Source organism: Poecilia reticulata, unplaced genomic scaffold (assembly GCF_000633615.1).
Source record: "Poecilia reticulata strain Guanapo unplaced genomic scaffold, Guppy_female_1.0+MT scaffold_243, whole genome shotgun sequence".
Classification (NCBI taxonomy): Eukaryota; Metazoa; Chordata; class Actinopteri; order Cyprinodontiformes; family Poeciliidae; genus Poecilia; species Poecilia reticulata.
In genome coordinates this window covers 42,741-59,280 of record NW_007615032.1, presented here as the reverse complement: position 1 = coordinate 59,280, position 16,540 = coordinate 42,741, and the positions used below count along the sequence as shown (strand labels likewise).

The following is a 16,540-nucleotide window of genomic DNA, read 5'->3' as shown; positions in this document are numbered from 1 at the left end:
GATTTAAAACAAAATGCATTTAAGGATTCACAATTAGCGTAAGATTTTGCAATTTATTTCCAGTAAAAATATCACCAAGATATTCTCTATCAGCTTAGCAGGCAGTGTCAGCCTCATTGTTAAGTAGGGTCATGTTTACGGTATCAGCTGTAACGTTAACAGCCAGCTGAGCGGATTGTTGACTCATTTGTTCAGATAAGGCTGGAAGGACATGGCTCTCCCTGTTGGAATAGGAGGGGAGGAAAAAAAACGTATCTACKCTGAGATACGCCAATCTATAAACTGATAGTCTTTGGTAAATAACTTTACTCCTCTTTTAAAGCTCGGCAGCAGTGAGAAAATGATTCATGTCGTCTCTGAATTGATATTCAGGCAGCTGAAGAGTTGTTTGTGCAAGTGTGGCATTAAAACATCTACCACTCCAACAACCAGTGCAGCTCAGGTCGCCTTCGAGGACTCTGGGACTCTCCATCCGTGACTTTGACTAACCGTTGCCCTCGCGGCTCGCTCTTGCCTGGAACCTGTACGTAGAAGATCCCGTTTAATTTGAGCCAGGACTCAGACGGAGAGCAACACAGGACAAAAAGAGAGGACGGGTTGTGTTGTGTTTCAGTCTGGTGCGCCTTGAGATGAGATTGCATTTCATTTCCAGAAGGAAGAAGGAAAAAAACCCATTAGATTTATTTGTTTGTTTTTTAATAGTGCAGCTGCAGCAGCTTCCCGCTTGATTTGACTATCATAAATGCATTCATGCTCGTAGCCTTATTGTATATTATTGCTGCAGGAGATGAGGAAGCTGGCTGAGATGCTGATCGGAGCACATGAATCTGGTGCTCATTTCTTGCTCYTCTTGAGGTGTGTTTTTTTATTTTTTTAAAAGCTAACTCTGTAGCTTCAAGTTCTTGTTTTTAAATTATTAGACAGGGGYGATCAGATGTGTGTTATTTTACAGAAAAAACACTGGATTCACTTAAAAATATCACCTGATTTAAACAAAGAATCATTGTTTTTCTTTTTGCACATGTGATACTGTGAATCAAGCCATAGTAACTTTCAGACTAATTAGCAAACTGATTCCTCAGCATTAAGTTGTCAGTCGATTTATTTATTTATTGTTGTGACTATGTGACCTGAACGCTTCTCCAGCAGAAAGTGATTTTCTTGTGTGAATTTCCACCCAAACTGGGTTGATTTATATAAATTGCATGAGCTAATATCAAAATGATTCTCCTAATGCAGAGATATTGATTGTTGTRTTTTTCCAGCCTCTCGGTGTCGGAGAGAGAGAAAACAAAAAGCCCTGATTTCAGCAATCAAACTACTGTATAACCAGTATTTCTGTAATGGCAGCTACACTTCATAACTTATGTAAAAGTACKTTAAACYTTGTTAAATGTTCCTGTTTTGAATACGTCAGTGACTCAGACTTTATTGTTTTCTATCTTTGACGCAGAGGAGAGGAGGCATCATCTAAATCAGGTGTCAAACTCAAGGTGCATGGGCCAAATTCGGCCCGCCACAGCTTCTTACATGGCCCTCTAGATTCTAGACTAAACACTCAGTGTGCTCATATTTTATGTTATCAATSAAATCGATGCAGTTTTTATATGTTTACTGCCAAATTATATCAGYCAGTTCCACCAGTTTCCTGAGAATTATCATGGAAATTCATGCTTACGTCAACAAATCCCCACGATTTTTTGTGCCAATACGTGATTGGGAGTTTATTGCAGATTTTTCTCATTTTCAAAAACTTTCTTACTTGTACTAAACAACTGCCTCAGCCTTAATTGATGTCAGATTGTAGTCCATTGTATACAGCAAGTAATAAAAAGCCAAAATTTACCGTCATAAATAAGCGCAAATATCTGCAAATGTTTCTAAATTAGTACCACAAACACTTAGATTTTTATTGCAAAAAATCACAAAAAGAACCACAAAATCCTGGAGGAACTGAAAAGATGTTCAATAATATTTAATTTTAAGAATTCATCAATATTTTAACAGCTTGTGAACAGGTTTTGTCAATGGATTCTGGCACGACCGGCTCTTTAACAGCATTTGCGATCTTTATTTGGCCCCAAAACGACACCTCTGATATAAATAGTAACTGATTCACAAAGATTGCTCTCTACAGCCGAGTCAAAGTTAGAAGTTTGTAACGTTGACAGAGTTTTAGTGTACTTACTATGCAGTGTTTCCCTCAGTGAATTATAAGTCTGGTGGGCCACCAGGCTTAGCATTATTAACTTATTGTAGTTTTTTGTAATGATTTAATTTTCTTTTAAAGACTTTCCAGTTGGTGTTCAGGTGTTAATCTTCCAGTCTTCTAACTAGCCACTGATGTTACATGTCATCTAGTTTTACTGGTCTCACCAGTGAAACCAGAAAAGACTGGTTTTACTGGTGAGACCAGTTCTAAATGAGAGATCCTCAAGCGTTAACAAGACCTGAGTAGATCTGCATCACACCCTGTCAGAAAARAGGAAGGTCTGGCCAAAACATCTGACGCTTCTGCTGCACAGAGAGGATGTAGCCTTCTCACTTTTCAGATCTCATGACTTGAGACTGAAGCCGTTTCTGCGTCTCTTCACTAACCATCTCGCCTCCCGTTGTAACAAAGTGTGAAGAATATTCTGCTGGCCCAAGGCTAATGAGTGACTTCAACTGGGCGTTACTGTAAAATATTTCACGTCGGTATTGGTCCAGCTTCTCGCCTGACACACTCGCGCCGAATACGAGATGCTTGAAGTTGATCAGAATTGTTTCTGCTAGCTCATTTTCCCCCTGGTCTGGAAATCAATACGTTTCACAATGTGAACTGATTTCTTTCATGGTGAAACTGAAAAAGAACAGTTCTTCTTTTTGAATATGTTGAAAAATTGTTTTTTGGCAATTTTTACTGCAAACAGTGTCAGAACACTGTAGCCGAGCGTTTTCAGGTGGCCTCTATTTAAAACTATCATTTGAAAACAAATATATTCAAATGGAATTTTTTATTTATTTTTTTTGCCAGAGGAGGTCATTGGTTATTTATAGTGGGACTTGTGAGAAAAGAAAACCCTTTCATATCATCCTTATGTTTTGTGATGTACACCTTATTTATGCCTTATGATCTTCTGAAAGGTAAAGAGAGGATAATAAGGCATTTGGTGATTTTCTTTGTGGTACTTTATAGATAAACCTCTGAATTCATCTCGCATATAGAAATATTTAACTAAAATTAAAACTCCTTTTGTTTTTCTAATAACCTGSTTTAAAAATTTTTATTACAGATGTTTCAACATCCCGAGGCAAATGTGAGACACATTATGCGTGGCTAAAAATTCTCCAATATGTTGCTTTTCTGTCTCTAATTAAGTTCTGGGCACAAAGCCAACCAAATTGTTGCAATAAACCGCAAGTTACAAAGAGAAGATTGAGTGAGTACAACTGAAAATAATCGGCTGCTTGTTGCACTCGGCAAACCCGAAAAGAAAATGATCTTGTATTCTTTGGGGTAACGTAGAACTTTTATTAACATGAAGAACACGGGAACAAACTTACTTTTAAAATCGAAAACAAAGCCAAAGATGGAAATTTAGAAGCTATTTTCTAAGCCGGTTAATGAAAGGTGAWGAACTTGGGTCATAATGTCGCTGTGTGATCATCTTTCACCATAAAGATTGCTCAAGTACCATTTCTGCTGTTCCAGGCCTTACAGAAGTCTGTTGCACATTACCAGGGTTAACGCCAAAATGCCTCCCTTCTCTTGTCGTGTTTTAACTAAATTGTTTAGATTTAGCTTGGGTAAACATATTCATATTTAAGAATTTAAGTAATTTCTTTACAGTTCAATAATTGGTAAAATGTTTTTTTGTTTTTTATTTGCAAGAAAGTCTGTTTCTGAATTTCAGAAAGAGAAGTTCTTTCCCACTGAAAAGAATGTGCTAATTATGCAATATATTGCACGCATCTGCATTTTTCTCTTTTCTGTGAAGATCTTACACAAGTCAAATGTTTCCTTCCTTTCTTYCTAAGAGTTACAATCTCAGCGGCTAGAGCCAAATTAAACCAATTTARCTAGCGTCTCGTCYAAAACTAAAAAGATGCTGCTGCTGTGAATGAGCACAGAGTAGTTTGAAGCCTTTTATTTTCTCCTTTGAGATCATCTTAACAAGGCGTCACATGGTGCTTTCTTATGCATCTCAATCTGTCTCCACAGACGTCCTTTAGCTTCATACTGTTGTTATGGAAACACGGAGTTTGCATGTTCTCCGGGCAACGCTAAAACCTTTGTACCTTTGTCTTCCCTTTGATGCTGAACTTAAAACATGCATCCAATCTGCTACTCGTACAGACCAGACAGGAGAGGCCGTGAACCGTGCAGCCGTGGYGATACGGCACACGTTCCACTTTATGTTGTAGCTTTTAAACATGGCCGCTTAGTGTAAAACTGCCTCTAACAGGGTGAAGAAGGATGTTATCGTCTTTCTCATTCGCACTTTTACAACGTTTTCTGTTTTACGGTTACTAACTGGGGATACTGCATCTTTTACACTAATCACCTACACATTCTCAATTGTCTCAGTTTCCTCCAAAGGACAATATGACAATGACATTCATGACAATGACAGATGTCAATTTGCTYGTGTCGGCATTTTCGGTGTTTTAATTGAAAAAACATGAAGTCGTTTTTGTCTTTTTCTTTTTGGCTCTGTMCCTTTTAAGATGCTGCGCTATGTGTACAGTCTGCAGTCACGTGACTCCGCCCCATCCGGTCTGTGACGAGAAGAAGCAAAACAGACGTTGAGAAAACGGAGGACATGTCAAACGTTGAAGCGCCGGTGGTAGAGCTGGGGGACAAAAGGCATCAATTCGGCAAAGCAGCGGTCGCATTAACCGAATATTTTTCCATCTTTGGCTTTGTTTTTTTTTWATGGTAACTGAAGGACATCAGTGTCATCATTCATTTTTCGATATCGAGGCGACCTGCTCTATATATTAAAGGAGTGCACAGATRAATCTGCCCCAATGTCCTTAGTTTTTTGAGTTCAAACACCAAATATACCTTAATGTCCATTAATGTGCACAGTTCAATCAATCAATCAAATTTTATTTGTATAGCACATTTCAGCAGCCAGGCATTTCAAGGTGCGTTACATAATAAAAATAAAAACAGCATGTGACATTGAAGTTGAAGCCGTTTYTGTACTACTGCATTTAAGCTAACAGAATCTCAGCTGTTGGGGGATTCAGCCTATCAGCACCAAGGGAAATGAATGAACTGGTTGCTTTAGAAATGCCAGAGCAATAGCGAGTAAAGTAGCATAGCTAAAATATATATATTGGTAAATAAAATGTCAATCGCAATTAAAATACAGAATATTCAATACTAATATCACAGTGCCATGTTATCCTAATATGTTGTACAACAAACGCTAAACTTGTGGTTGTGAAATTATTTGTTCACCGGGAACAAAATAGGAACAAAAATGGGATAAATCTTGACGTGACTTGACCTTTGACCCACAGCAGCAACTACAGCTACACAAACATAATGCCACTGACCTCAAAGTAGGTCATTAGATTATTATCTAAAAATATCTCATCAGTACGTGTCAATTTTATTCTTCAAAGATAAAAATAAATATTCCACAGCCGTTTGTTTTGAGCTGTAGTAACAGGTCGGCGATGCCTCTATGGAAATGAGATGGCAACTGTTTCCTGTCATGTATTTATTGTCTCACTGAGAGGTAGGTGTAAAAGTAGCAGTCATTATCATTATCATATCGGCAAGGCTGAAGCCAGGATCCACAAAGCAGTAAGACGCTGACTCGATTCGATCGACCCGGCACACAAACACGCACGCTGTCCGACGGCAAATATTAACACAAACCAGGCCACGCTGCAGCTGCTCTGCAGCCTTCATCACCAGGCAGGTTGCCGAGTCAAATATCTAGGAGAGGATTTTAAAATCCAAGCGATGAATGTGCCAAATTAACGCTTTCACCTCACAGATAAAAACGTACGGCCCTTCTCTAAAAACCACCGTGAAGCAGTCTGGGTTGTCGCTGTTTGTCTCAACCTAAAAACTTTTTATTTTCATTGATTGGAGGCCGGTCCCTAAGGACCGGTCTCGTCAAAATCTCTTACTGTATATTTGCTTGCAGCGTTAAGAGCAGGAAGCTCTTAACGCATTCAAGCGGCTCCTAATGACMGTCAGAGCTGAATGTGATGTCRGCTGGTTTTCAATCTCACTTTGTGGTTTCTCCAACAGATCTTCCTGCTGGCCTGCCCGCCGTGTAAAACAGCGATGATTGTCTTTCGGTGAGTGTGTTTACCCTCTTCCGTGTCGTCCGCCAAAAGTTTTTAAGAACTAAGAGAGAAAGGAAAAGTCCCATAGCTGAGATTCCTGCATTATGTCATCCACTTGCATTACAAACCTGCCAGTGGGGACTTCTAGCTGTAAAAGCATGAATGTACTTCTCATTTCCGTCCTGAAGGCATCGTCATTATCGCCGATTGTTATGACCTGCAAGCTTCGCTGGAGTGTGCCGGCTTCTTCCGGAGATTTACTGTAACACTTTGGTTTGGGGTTTATGGCCTCTCCTTTAAACCTCCTCTGGTCAGAGAGGTTAATTATTCATGGGAAGGTTTTAGCCGGCGGGGCAGACAGTGTGGAATTTACTCTGAAATAAATCCTAGCCGGGTCACTCTGTAATTCAGCAGAGGGAACAATCGCAGTGAGTGGTCGGCCAATATGAGTGCGTACTCTTGAAATGGGAGGAAAAACATGAAATATTGCCCCATAAAAAAAAACTCGGCTGTTGAAAAGAAAATGCAACAACTTTATTTCCTTTCTTTAAACTTTCTTGGAGGCAGAGCGGTGCGGTATTTGTATGGCAATGGCCACCTCTACTGTAAATGTAAAGAGTGTTTCTCAACTGGTTTTTGATTAGATGTCCTACATTTTGCGCAACTTCATCATAAAATACATTAGTAATATGACTTAATCAAACTACACTGTCTCGTAAAAGTACTCACACCCCTCAAACGTGGCAAACACACACTTCAACGTATTTTTGAAAGAACACTTGTCCATTAAAAAGGGGCTAAATGCAAATTTGCGGCATTCAAATTTGCRCTTGAAAATCCTGTTGTTTTCACAACCCAGTTGRTTTTTATTACATGAAATYCCAGAAAACTACATTAAAGTTCAAGAATTGGAAATTCCTTTGTAAAGAATAGTAGCTGCCCAGAGAATAACAATAACTCCTGCGTTCATATAGATGCGGCAGAAGCAGATTGAAAGCATACCTGCGAATAAAGCGCCGCATAGTTGGTGTGCTAGACTCTGTTCCCCAGGGGATTTAAGCCATCGATCTTTGAATTCCCAAAGACGGCGACTCGCCAAATGACTTCTCCAGGGYGACGTCTCTCTCACACGGTCGCTTCATTTACATGCGCAGCAAAATCCCTGACCTCTGACCTTATTCTGAACAAGAAGCGAATTCCATGTCACTTTTAACGTCTTGGGCTTAAAGTGACACTGGATCAGAAACGACAAAGAAAAGAATAAGCATTTACCTTTCTGTGGGAAGTTCAAAACCCTTACTCAAGTTCATGACCGAACCAGTCTGCACATTGAATCTAGTGAAGCAGTTAATCTCGGATCTGTGGCTAGTGTCCAGTAAGATGTTTTTGACGCTTTGACCTGCTGCTAGCTTTGTATTTTTGCTTCCATTTAAAGAACTTTTTACAGTTCCAGTTTGGGTGTCTTTAGCTGGACAGTAAAATGTAACTAAATTAACTTATTTCAGAACAAGAAGGTTCATTAAAATGTTTGCCAATAACCTAATTGGACAATAACTAGCATYAAATCTATGAATATTTGACCTACAGTGCTATGGTTACGTCTTCACTAGACTGTAACTGCTGCACAAAGCTACATAGAACTACATATATATTTTGWCTAATTATTCACACATAATATCAAAAATAAAAGGTGAGATTATCCTCCATAAATGTAGTTCGTGACGCAGGTTTTGGTTACGTCACAAACACACATTCCTTCATTATTTAGTGCAAGGAGAAAATAGTGTATTTAAATTAGAATGAAGTGGTTTAAAAAATAAAAATAGAAAGTGAGGAGGCTGCTCAGACTGACAGCTGGGTGTATTAGAAGTGACAGTCCCACAGCACTTCTGTTTTCCCAATGACCTTATCTGTCACAACAGTTATTTTGGCTCATTGGACAAAAAGAGCAGTTTGTGTGTCGGACATGTCGGGGCTGTGGTTTGACACGACCTACTGGCCTTCAAGACTGTGCAGGGCGGCTGCTGAATAAAGTGTGGTTAAAGAAGAATCGGTGTGTTTTCCCCCAAAGGCTCAACTACTGGAAATCCAAGTTATAGGARGAAGAACTGCAGAGGTTAGGGGATGCTTGATGTAAAGAGCTTTTCTGGATGATTTTCWMATTTTKTTTTACAAAGACTCATCAGAAATGGCTCTAGATAAGAACAACCTGCTGCTCTATCAGTTTTCACTTTAACGCCACTTTTCTTCTGCATCTTTTCAGACTGCATATTCACATGCTGAATGGAGCGCTGCTGGGCTTAGTGTTCCCTATAGTCAACACCAGGCTAGTAAGTATATAAGCATTATTTGTTTTGTTTTGGGGTTTTTTTGCTTTTCTTTTATCTCTACCAGTTTTATTGTCACCCTTACTTTCTGTTTGGCAAAATTTATCGGGAGTAACTAATTTAACGGCAAAAGCAAATGAGGTGGATTAGCAGTTCTTGCCAGGATGTTGCCCAGCAATAGAGCTGTTAGCATGCTATGACGGTCATTAGACAGCTACAGCACAAAAGTCTTCAGTCAAAGGTCACAGCGTCTCTTTAAACGTTACTTGTATGATATGAGTTACAACATTTAATGTCGCTTTGGGATAAATAAAGTATTTCTGAATGGAAATGAATTAAAATATGACCTAATGGATTTCTTATAGTTGCTCTTCAAAATGGGAACAACCAGAGAACATGCCAGTTTAAGTCAGGGAATGACATGAAGAGCACAACTACACGCCTAAACTTGAACATATCTGTTGTTTGAACGATCCTTTTAATAAATACCCTAAAATCTAGGATGAATAGTCAGAGCTCAGTATGGTAAATAAATAACTAGCTATTTAGTTTTAAAATTCATCCTTCAACACCTTTACTTCTTCTGTACATGAGCTAAAGTGAACCAGCCCTCACTTCAGCTAATGAGGGCTGCCTCTGTTGCTTTCTGAGAAATGAAACTTTGAACAGTTTCAACTTTGACTCATAGCCCTAGAAAATCTACCGTTAATATCAGATGCAAATATGTGTTTTTGTCTTTCTCAACTAAGTTTTTATCAGATTCCCAAACAGGAAAGAACGGCTACAGCAGACTGCTTTGCATTCTGTTTTACCATGAAGGTGTTATCTTATCTGATCTGGTCACCGGTTCTGAGGGGCAAACCTCGAAAATGATATATATGATGCATTTTACCTCGCTAATGTCTGAAAAAAGCGAAAGCATGTGGCACTTTGAGAAGTACGCTGTTAATGTCAGAGAGAGACATTGACGTGATTGACGTTTCTGTTTGCTCCTCAGCTGCCGTTTGAGATGGAGATCTACTACATCCAACATTCCATGATGTACTGGGTGCCTGTTTACCTCATGAGGAAAGGAGGTACGTGGCAGTGATGTGGTCTCTACACGTCCCCAAGTTAAGACGGCACAATGACTTGCACCTTTGTTGACGATGCTGCAGTTTCCTGTTGTGGCTTTGCGCTCACAGGTTCCGGTTTATGTCACTGCTGTGTTTATTGTAAACAAGCATCTGATGACACTCTGTTGGCCCAGCGGTTTATTAAAGACCCTTTAATATTTTTGCGTATTGCTCCCCTGTGTTGGGGGAAAAAAAAGGACGTTTTTGTTTCTCCTGTCGTTATAGCAACAGGATGCAGAGATATTATGCGCATCAAGAACTGCAGTGCAGAAATTGATCGTGTCTCATCTTTGAGTTTGAAGCAAATAAGCAGACCTTGAGGAAAAATCCATAATGCTACTGGAAGTCATGCAGTAGGTTTAGATTTGATTCACTTCATTGTGTTGATCTGGATAAAACACAAAGCAGCAAGTAGGAGGTCAAAGGGCAACATTCAACCAGACAGAAGGCTGGAGAACATCATCTGATTTGTACCACAGTGATACCAACACTCAGCGTTCATTCTTAGCGTCACATCGAAAGCCAAACATAGAAAATTTCATCTGTAACATTGATAGAGTGAGAGTTCTTCCTCTGGCACCTGAAAATTCTGCCAAAGAGAAAACAGGAAAAGCCAGCGTGAAGCACACACACACACACCAGCCGGCTCCTCGATGCTGCAGCAGCAGCAGGATGTGTAACAGGTGGCCGGGGTCGCCGATCGAGATGCATATCATGCACCTGCTCTCTGCTTAACCTTCAAACTGTGTGAGATTTTTCACCGGCAGCTCTTGCCTCTTGCAGGTGTGTACCAGCCCGAGCCTCTGGGGAACATGTGGTGGGCGGTGCTCTCTACTGGCATCCTGTTTCTCTACCACATCCTCTTCCTGCAGCCCCTTGGCCTGGTAAGACAGAGCCCTCTAGAGGCGCTCGGGTGGTACTTCACTATGTGGCCTGCATGTTTTCTTCCATCGGTAGAGTCAACAGGATAGCTGCAAATTGTGGGAATCCAAAAGCGGAGCAGGTTCAAAACAGTTTGGTGATGAGTAATTCTGGGAGTTCTGAAGAGAAATTATAGTTGATTTGGGTGTATTTACAGAGTAAAATCTGTAAAATTTAGTAGCAGCATGATAGATTGGCAAAGAAGAGAAATAAAGATGTTTCTTCTGAGGCAAACGTTAGACTTCTTCCCACAATCGGTGTAATGCCAGTTGCTGAATTCAACCTGTTTCCTACTTTACTGAGAAGAGAAATTAATGCAAAATAATTTTCAGCTGAAATTATCAGAAATTTATTGAAGTATAGAATARAAATATCCTTTATTGATCCACAATGGGGACATTTCTATGCAACTGTAGGAACCAAAGGATTCGCACAAAGATAAAATATGGAAAAAATATATATATATGAAAATAAAATAAAGAATTAAGTACTGCACAGTAARTGCAAAATTTCAATATATACCTGCACACTGGGTAGTTAAAAAATACTCSAGTCCAGAGAAATGTGCATCCAAGTTGTTTAAAGAAACAAAAAAATATTTAAACAAAAACTATTATACATTATTCAGCAAATAATTATGTTTTTATAATACAAATAAAAATGAATATGAAATTAAAAAATATATTAAACAAAAATATGTATATTTTTGAGGATTTCCAGCCGATCTGTCTTTTTTTTTTTTTTTATCTTCTCATTCAGCTATGAAGCCAATTAAGCAATAAGGAAAATAATCCAGAGAAAATCTGCAGCGCTAACAAGATGTGAAATCATTTGGCAGCCAAATGAGTTTCTGCAGACTAATGATAAGTTACGGAGGACTTCCAGGCGGTGAACTCATCACTCATTCCATTTGCGGGGAAAGGGGGCTTTTTGGAGCAGAAATCCAGAGGAAATTAATGATTCATAAAGATATGCACAGTTAAGTCGAGCATGACATTCGCCAGAGCCTCATCCAAGTGGATAATTATTTTTTCTTTTTTTAAATCACCATTAACATGAAAACTAGGTCTCACRCCCAATTAACCTGTCCCCGCTCTCCCCCGCCACCCCCCAGGCGACGGAGGTCAACCTGAACAACATGCTGTGTCCGGCCGTGTCCGATCCSTTCTACGGGCCGTGGTACCGGGTGTTGGCGACGGGCCACCAGACCGCGCTGACGCTGCTCCACGGGAAGCTCCTGACGTTCCTCGCTCAGCACAGCGGCTCCGCCTGCAGATACCTGCTGGACACGCTTCCACTGCGCAGCAAGGTCGACTAGACGTCCGAGCACACGCATCCCCGAGGCTTTGATTTTCTTTTTTTTTCTTTTAATCTGCGTTTTYGGGAGTCTTTTAGCTCCRTTGAGCCGARGGGAAGCTTTCCAGGGGCCAATAAACCCACATGTCATTCTTGGTGGCTCAAATACGTACTTGTGTGTACAGTTTCCATGCTGGTTGTTARGCAGCTGGACATGCGCTCACTGACAGGGTTTCCCCCAGAAAACTTGCCAAGCCCGGTGGGAGGGCAGTCCACCAGCGGCCTGCCATTTTTTTTTTTTTTTTTTTAAAGGTTTTATTGGCTCCTGTGGCCTTTATTTGATAGTTAATTGACAGGAAAGTTGATTTTGAGAGAAGGTGAAAGACATGCGGCTAAGGTCGCCTGGCCAGGAATCGAACCTGCGACGGCTGCGTCRAGGACTAAGGCCTCCATACATGGGCTGTGCTTAACCCCTGCGCCACCACAGCACACCCTTCTGTTTTTTGTGTTAAAWTTTTTTTTAAAGTTGACGGTAAATTTATTGTGACTAGGTAACTGTATGCTGTTTTGAAGGTATTATTGACGACACCTAAGCACACAACTGTAGTCTTAAAAAATACAAACAAAAATATCATTAATTCAAATTAGATAATTGTTTTTGWACTAATTTGTCATTACTTAATCAGACATTGATCTTGTCTTGGAACAAGTTATGTAATGCTGGTCACACTCAGCTCCTCAAGGCCCGCCCAGACCTGCAGGAGCCTCCATGACTGCTTAACATAGAACTATCACTTTTGAACATTTGTTTTTATTGAGGATAAAAATCCTATAAAATTTTATGTAATTGTTTCAGTAGCGATAAAACCTTTACATTCCTTGCCATTTAAATTTTAAGATTTGAAAAAGCTGACGAGATTACGTTGTGAAAGTTCAAAAAATGAACTCTTCATAGTATGATTGTTGTGYTACCATAGYTACAACATGATGCTATGAGTTTAATCTTTGCGTTTGAGCTTGGTTTTTCACAAATAATAACCAAGTACCAGTTKATCAGTTTATGGTCAGCTAATTAAACTTGCCCCCCTCTCAGTAGAATCTTGAGCCAGCCCCGATCATATTTAAAAGAAATTAAAAGAAATGTTACCTAAAATGGGCAATGGCAACTAAATATACATAGRGTACAAAATTCAAGTATTTCTTGTATTAAGTTTTCCTTCAGTAATGTCTGCTGCTTGGTGCAGTGTTTTGCTAGTTGTGATTGGTTATTTTTTATCCAAGCGAATGCAGTATTTGCGAGGAAAGCTGTTTGAAGACTAGTCTACGATTGACTGGTTAACTTTATCAAGTTGCAAGTGCCGACAAAGAGTCGAGCGCGTGCCAGAACTCGCATTGAGCGAGCTCGTGGGATATGTAAACACATACGCCTCTCGTTACTCTTTCTTCGCAACGAGAACCTCAAAAAGCGCGACTATWTGTGAAATTGTATCGGCGGCTTGCGTTGCGCTTGCGCGAACCGCCTACYTTGGTACGGCGTTGTCCGAAAATGAGCCCCAATGGAGCTCCTTCCAGGTGGCGCGCGCCATTTGCAAAACTCCTGGAGGCGCATGACCACCAGACGCCATGACTGTGCGCGATGCCAACACGTCGTCGCGCCCAGCTTAATGCATCAACCATAGACCCGTCTTCGCTGTTACTGGTGTATTAAAAGCTCATCTGAAATAAACAAACTAGCGACGTAGGCGGGGCAAATAAAGCCAAGCTGCCGCCGTGCTTGTAATGGCGGAAGCTGGGGGAAACCTTGTGATACAGTTTTCATCCTGCTGCCTTTTTTTTTTTGTTTTTTTGTTTTATAAATGTAACGTCGACGTTGAGTACCTGAATGTGGCCCCCTGTCTGTGGCGCAGCCGGTGGGACCATTCGGGTACTCAGCAGGTGGGAGGCGCTGCTTTCAGTTCTGAATGAGTTTAGTTGCGCTAACTCATTTTACTGAGTCGTTTTTTATTTGTCTCAAGTGCGCTTTGAAGCAGATTTTTAAATGTGAGTTGTTGTTAAAGTCACTGCTCGTTTAATAGCGCGTGGATGCCAATGTTCTCTTCTGTTTTTTTTTTGTTTTGTTTTTTTTTTTTTTTTTGAATGAAGAAAAAAAGAAACCATATATGATCAGGATAGGAAATATTTTTTGTAAGTGGCTTTTATCTTTCAGTCTCCAGCCTGTTCAATGCATTCCAGTTATGATAATCAGGAGGCATGAAGGACTTCTTACATGCTGCAGGTTGAAGCGAAGAATAATGAGTGAATGGGTGGGGCTTGTTTCGTTTCTCTCTGTGTGTGTGTGTGTTGTTTTTATCGTGGTGTTTGACTATATCCGTCAAGGTTTAACCTTGTTGAACATTGTTAGGAAAAAAAAATTGCCAATGGCAGGCAGATCTGGAACTGAAGGTCTTTGCAAAAGCATTCATATCCCTTGTACCTTTTCCTCGTGTTTCATGCTGCCACCTCCACATTTCGATGACTTTTATTAGGCCGTCATTATGAAAGATGGTAATTTCTGCGTTTGTGTGAAGGTTTCTTTATTCCGGTGCCCAAGATAACAGATTGCAGTTCTTGCGGTTTTATGCTAATCCATTGCCCAAAAGTGGACAGAGTGTAGCACAGCTACACCTAAACAGCCCAAAGCGGACATTATTCAGCAAACCAGTCTGTATTACAGCGGCTCAGAAGAAGCCTCTGTCTGAAAATTCTGCTGTTTTTTTTAGTTTTTTTTAACAGTCCCGTGAAGAGGATGCTCAGGGTTTTCCATAATTTTTATAAAGAATCCTTCTTTGCACGATAATCTCCAGACATTCCAGAGTAATCCCCAAAACAGAACCGTTGTTCTTCATCTCGTTTTTCAGCCTGGTGGACGGTCGTGTCTGGGTGCAGCTGTGCCGTATTTTACAACCTAGATATTATAACCATGTGTCATTTTTTCCTTCCGCTTCACAATAATTGTGAATTTAATCACATAAGATGTGTCACGGTTCGTGAACAAGTGCAGTGGGGGTGTGAATACTTTTACCAGGCTCTCTTATGTATCAAGACACTTGAAAGAAACTCTTGCTCCTACTGTAACAAATCATGCATAAAAATGTGTACCTTGAAAATTCATGTCGTTAAATCAACACCTATTATAGGAAAATGTCACTCGTATGTATATTTCATTTCAAGTCTGAGGTGGTCCGTGTAACTGTAGCATTGTCTTTATTTCAGGATCAAAAAGGGAGAGGAAAAACTTTTGTACCTCCAAGTTCAGATGTGTGTGTTGTGGCAACAATTAAAGGGATTTCCAGTGGCCAAAGTTTTCCTTGTGTACTTTTGTATTTATGTTCTGTAATAGTCGAATTTAAGTCGGACATTTGTCCTACTCCTTTTTCTGCTGAAAACAAAATATCATTTGAAGAAGACATAACATTGTTTTGAATGTGAAAGTTTCATTTCGCAGGAGAATTGAAGGGTTTTTCCTCATTGTGTGTGAATTTTCTTTTTTGTGTGTAGAGTCCTGAGAGTATGAGGCATGCGTTCAGAAAATGTGGGTAAACCACCGAGAAAAACTGTAATTAGGTTGGGTCTCAGAATGAAATCACACCGTTTGTTCAGCTGATCAAACCGCTAACTTCTTAAAATCAGGTAGAATAACCTAATACAGGTGTTTGTCACATTCATGGAGTAAAAATCGGTAAAAGTACGAGAATTGCACTCAGTCATGAATGTGAAGAAAGTAGGAAACTACTTCCTGGCATATATTCCCAGTCCGTCTCCTTGACGACACACCAGGCCTAAATCTGCACACAGCTGCTGAAGATTGGGATTTTAATTCCAGCATCAAAAAATATATTTTCAAATTTACAAAATGATTCAGATTTACATTGAGCCACTTAAATGAATTGCATGTTAGCAGGCATTAGCTAACAGTAACGTAACTAAGCTATGGAAATTGGTTGAAGGAAAGGTTTACCTGGTATTTCAATACACCATCACAGTATGAATAACATGTGACATCAATTTTAAAGTGTGAATGAAAAACAAACAAGTCAGTTAAGGCAAAAACAAATGAAGGTTTTCAGACTGAATTAAGTGAAAGTCGAAGTTTTGCTGGTCTCTTCCCACTGTTTGTTTTCACCAACCTTTTTTAATCCCATGTATCCGTTTCACATCAAGCCCACCCCTTCTTTAAAGCTATCTGAAATACATTTTGATCAATACAAACCTTGTTCAAATGACTGTCATTTTGATAGCAAACTAAAAATAGTAAACCTCCTGCTGTGAAGCCGCTTAAATAGCAACTGGAAAAAGTAACATTTCATCCAACCCGCCTCTCCCCTKCCTCATGGGCAGAAGTGTTGCAAAACAAGAGGAACGACACGTTTTTAGCTGATTTGGAGTTTTTTTTTATTGAATAAATGATTTTAAAAGGTAACAATGTTTAAAACTACATTATCTTCACAGCCATTGCTTACAGATAACCCATCGATATATATTCTTTCAGCCTTAATTTTTTTTTATTTTATTTATTTTTTTAACCTTTTTTTGTGTTTTGTACTT

At 39.7% G+C, this 16,540-nt stretch overlaps 1 protein-coding gene across 2 annotated transcripts in view; it reads left to right on the top strand.

Annotated features, from left to right (window-relative positions):
- The window catches only part of tmem164 (transmembrane protein 164), a 20,688-nt gene extending 5,389 nt beyond the window's left edge, over positions 1 to 15,299 (top strand). For both annotated transcript variants that reach the window (XM_008402632.2, XM_008402631.2), the window contains 5 exons: positions 6,260 to 6,309; positions 8,561 to 8,627; positions 9,622 to 9,700; positions 10,523 to 10,623; positions 11,775 to 15,299. In XM_008402632.2, the coding sequence (XP_008400854.1) occupies positions 6,260 to 6,309; positions 8,561 to 8,627; positions 9,622 to 9,700; positions 10,523 to 10,623; positions 11,775 to 11,978 (501 nt within the window). In that variant the 3' untranslated portion in view covers positions 11,979 to 15,299. The remainder of the gene's footprint in view (positions 1 to 6,259; positions 6,310 to 8,560; positions 8,628 to 9,621; positions 9,701 to 10,522; positions 10,624 to 11,774) is intronic.
- Positions 15,300 to 16,540: the final 1,241 nt, after the last annotated feature.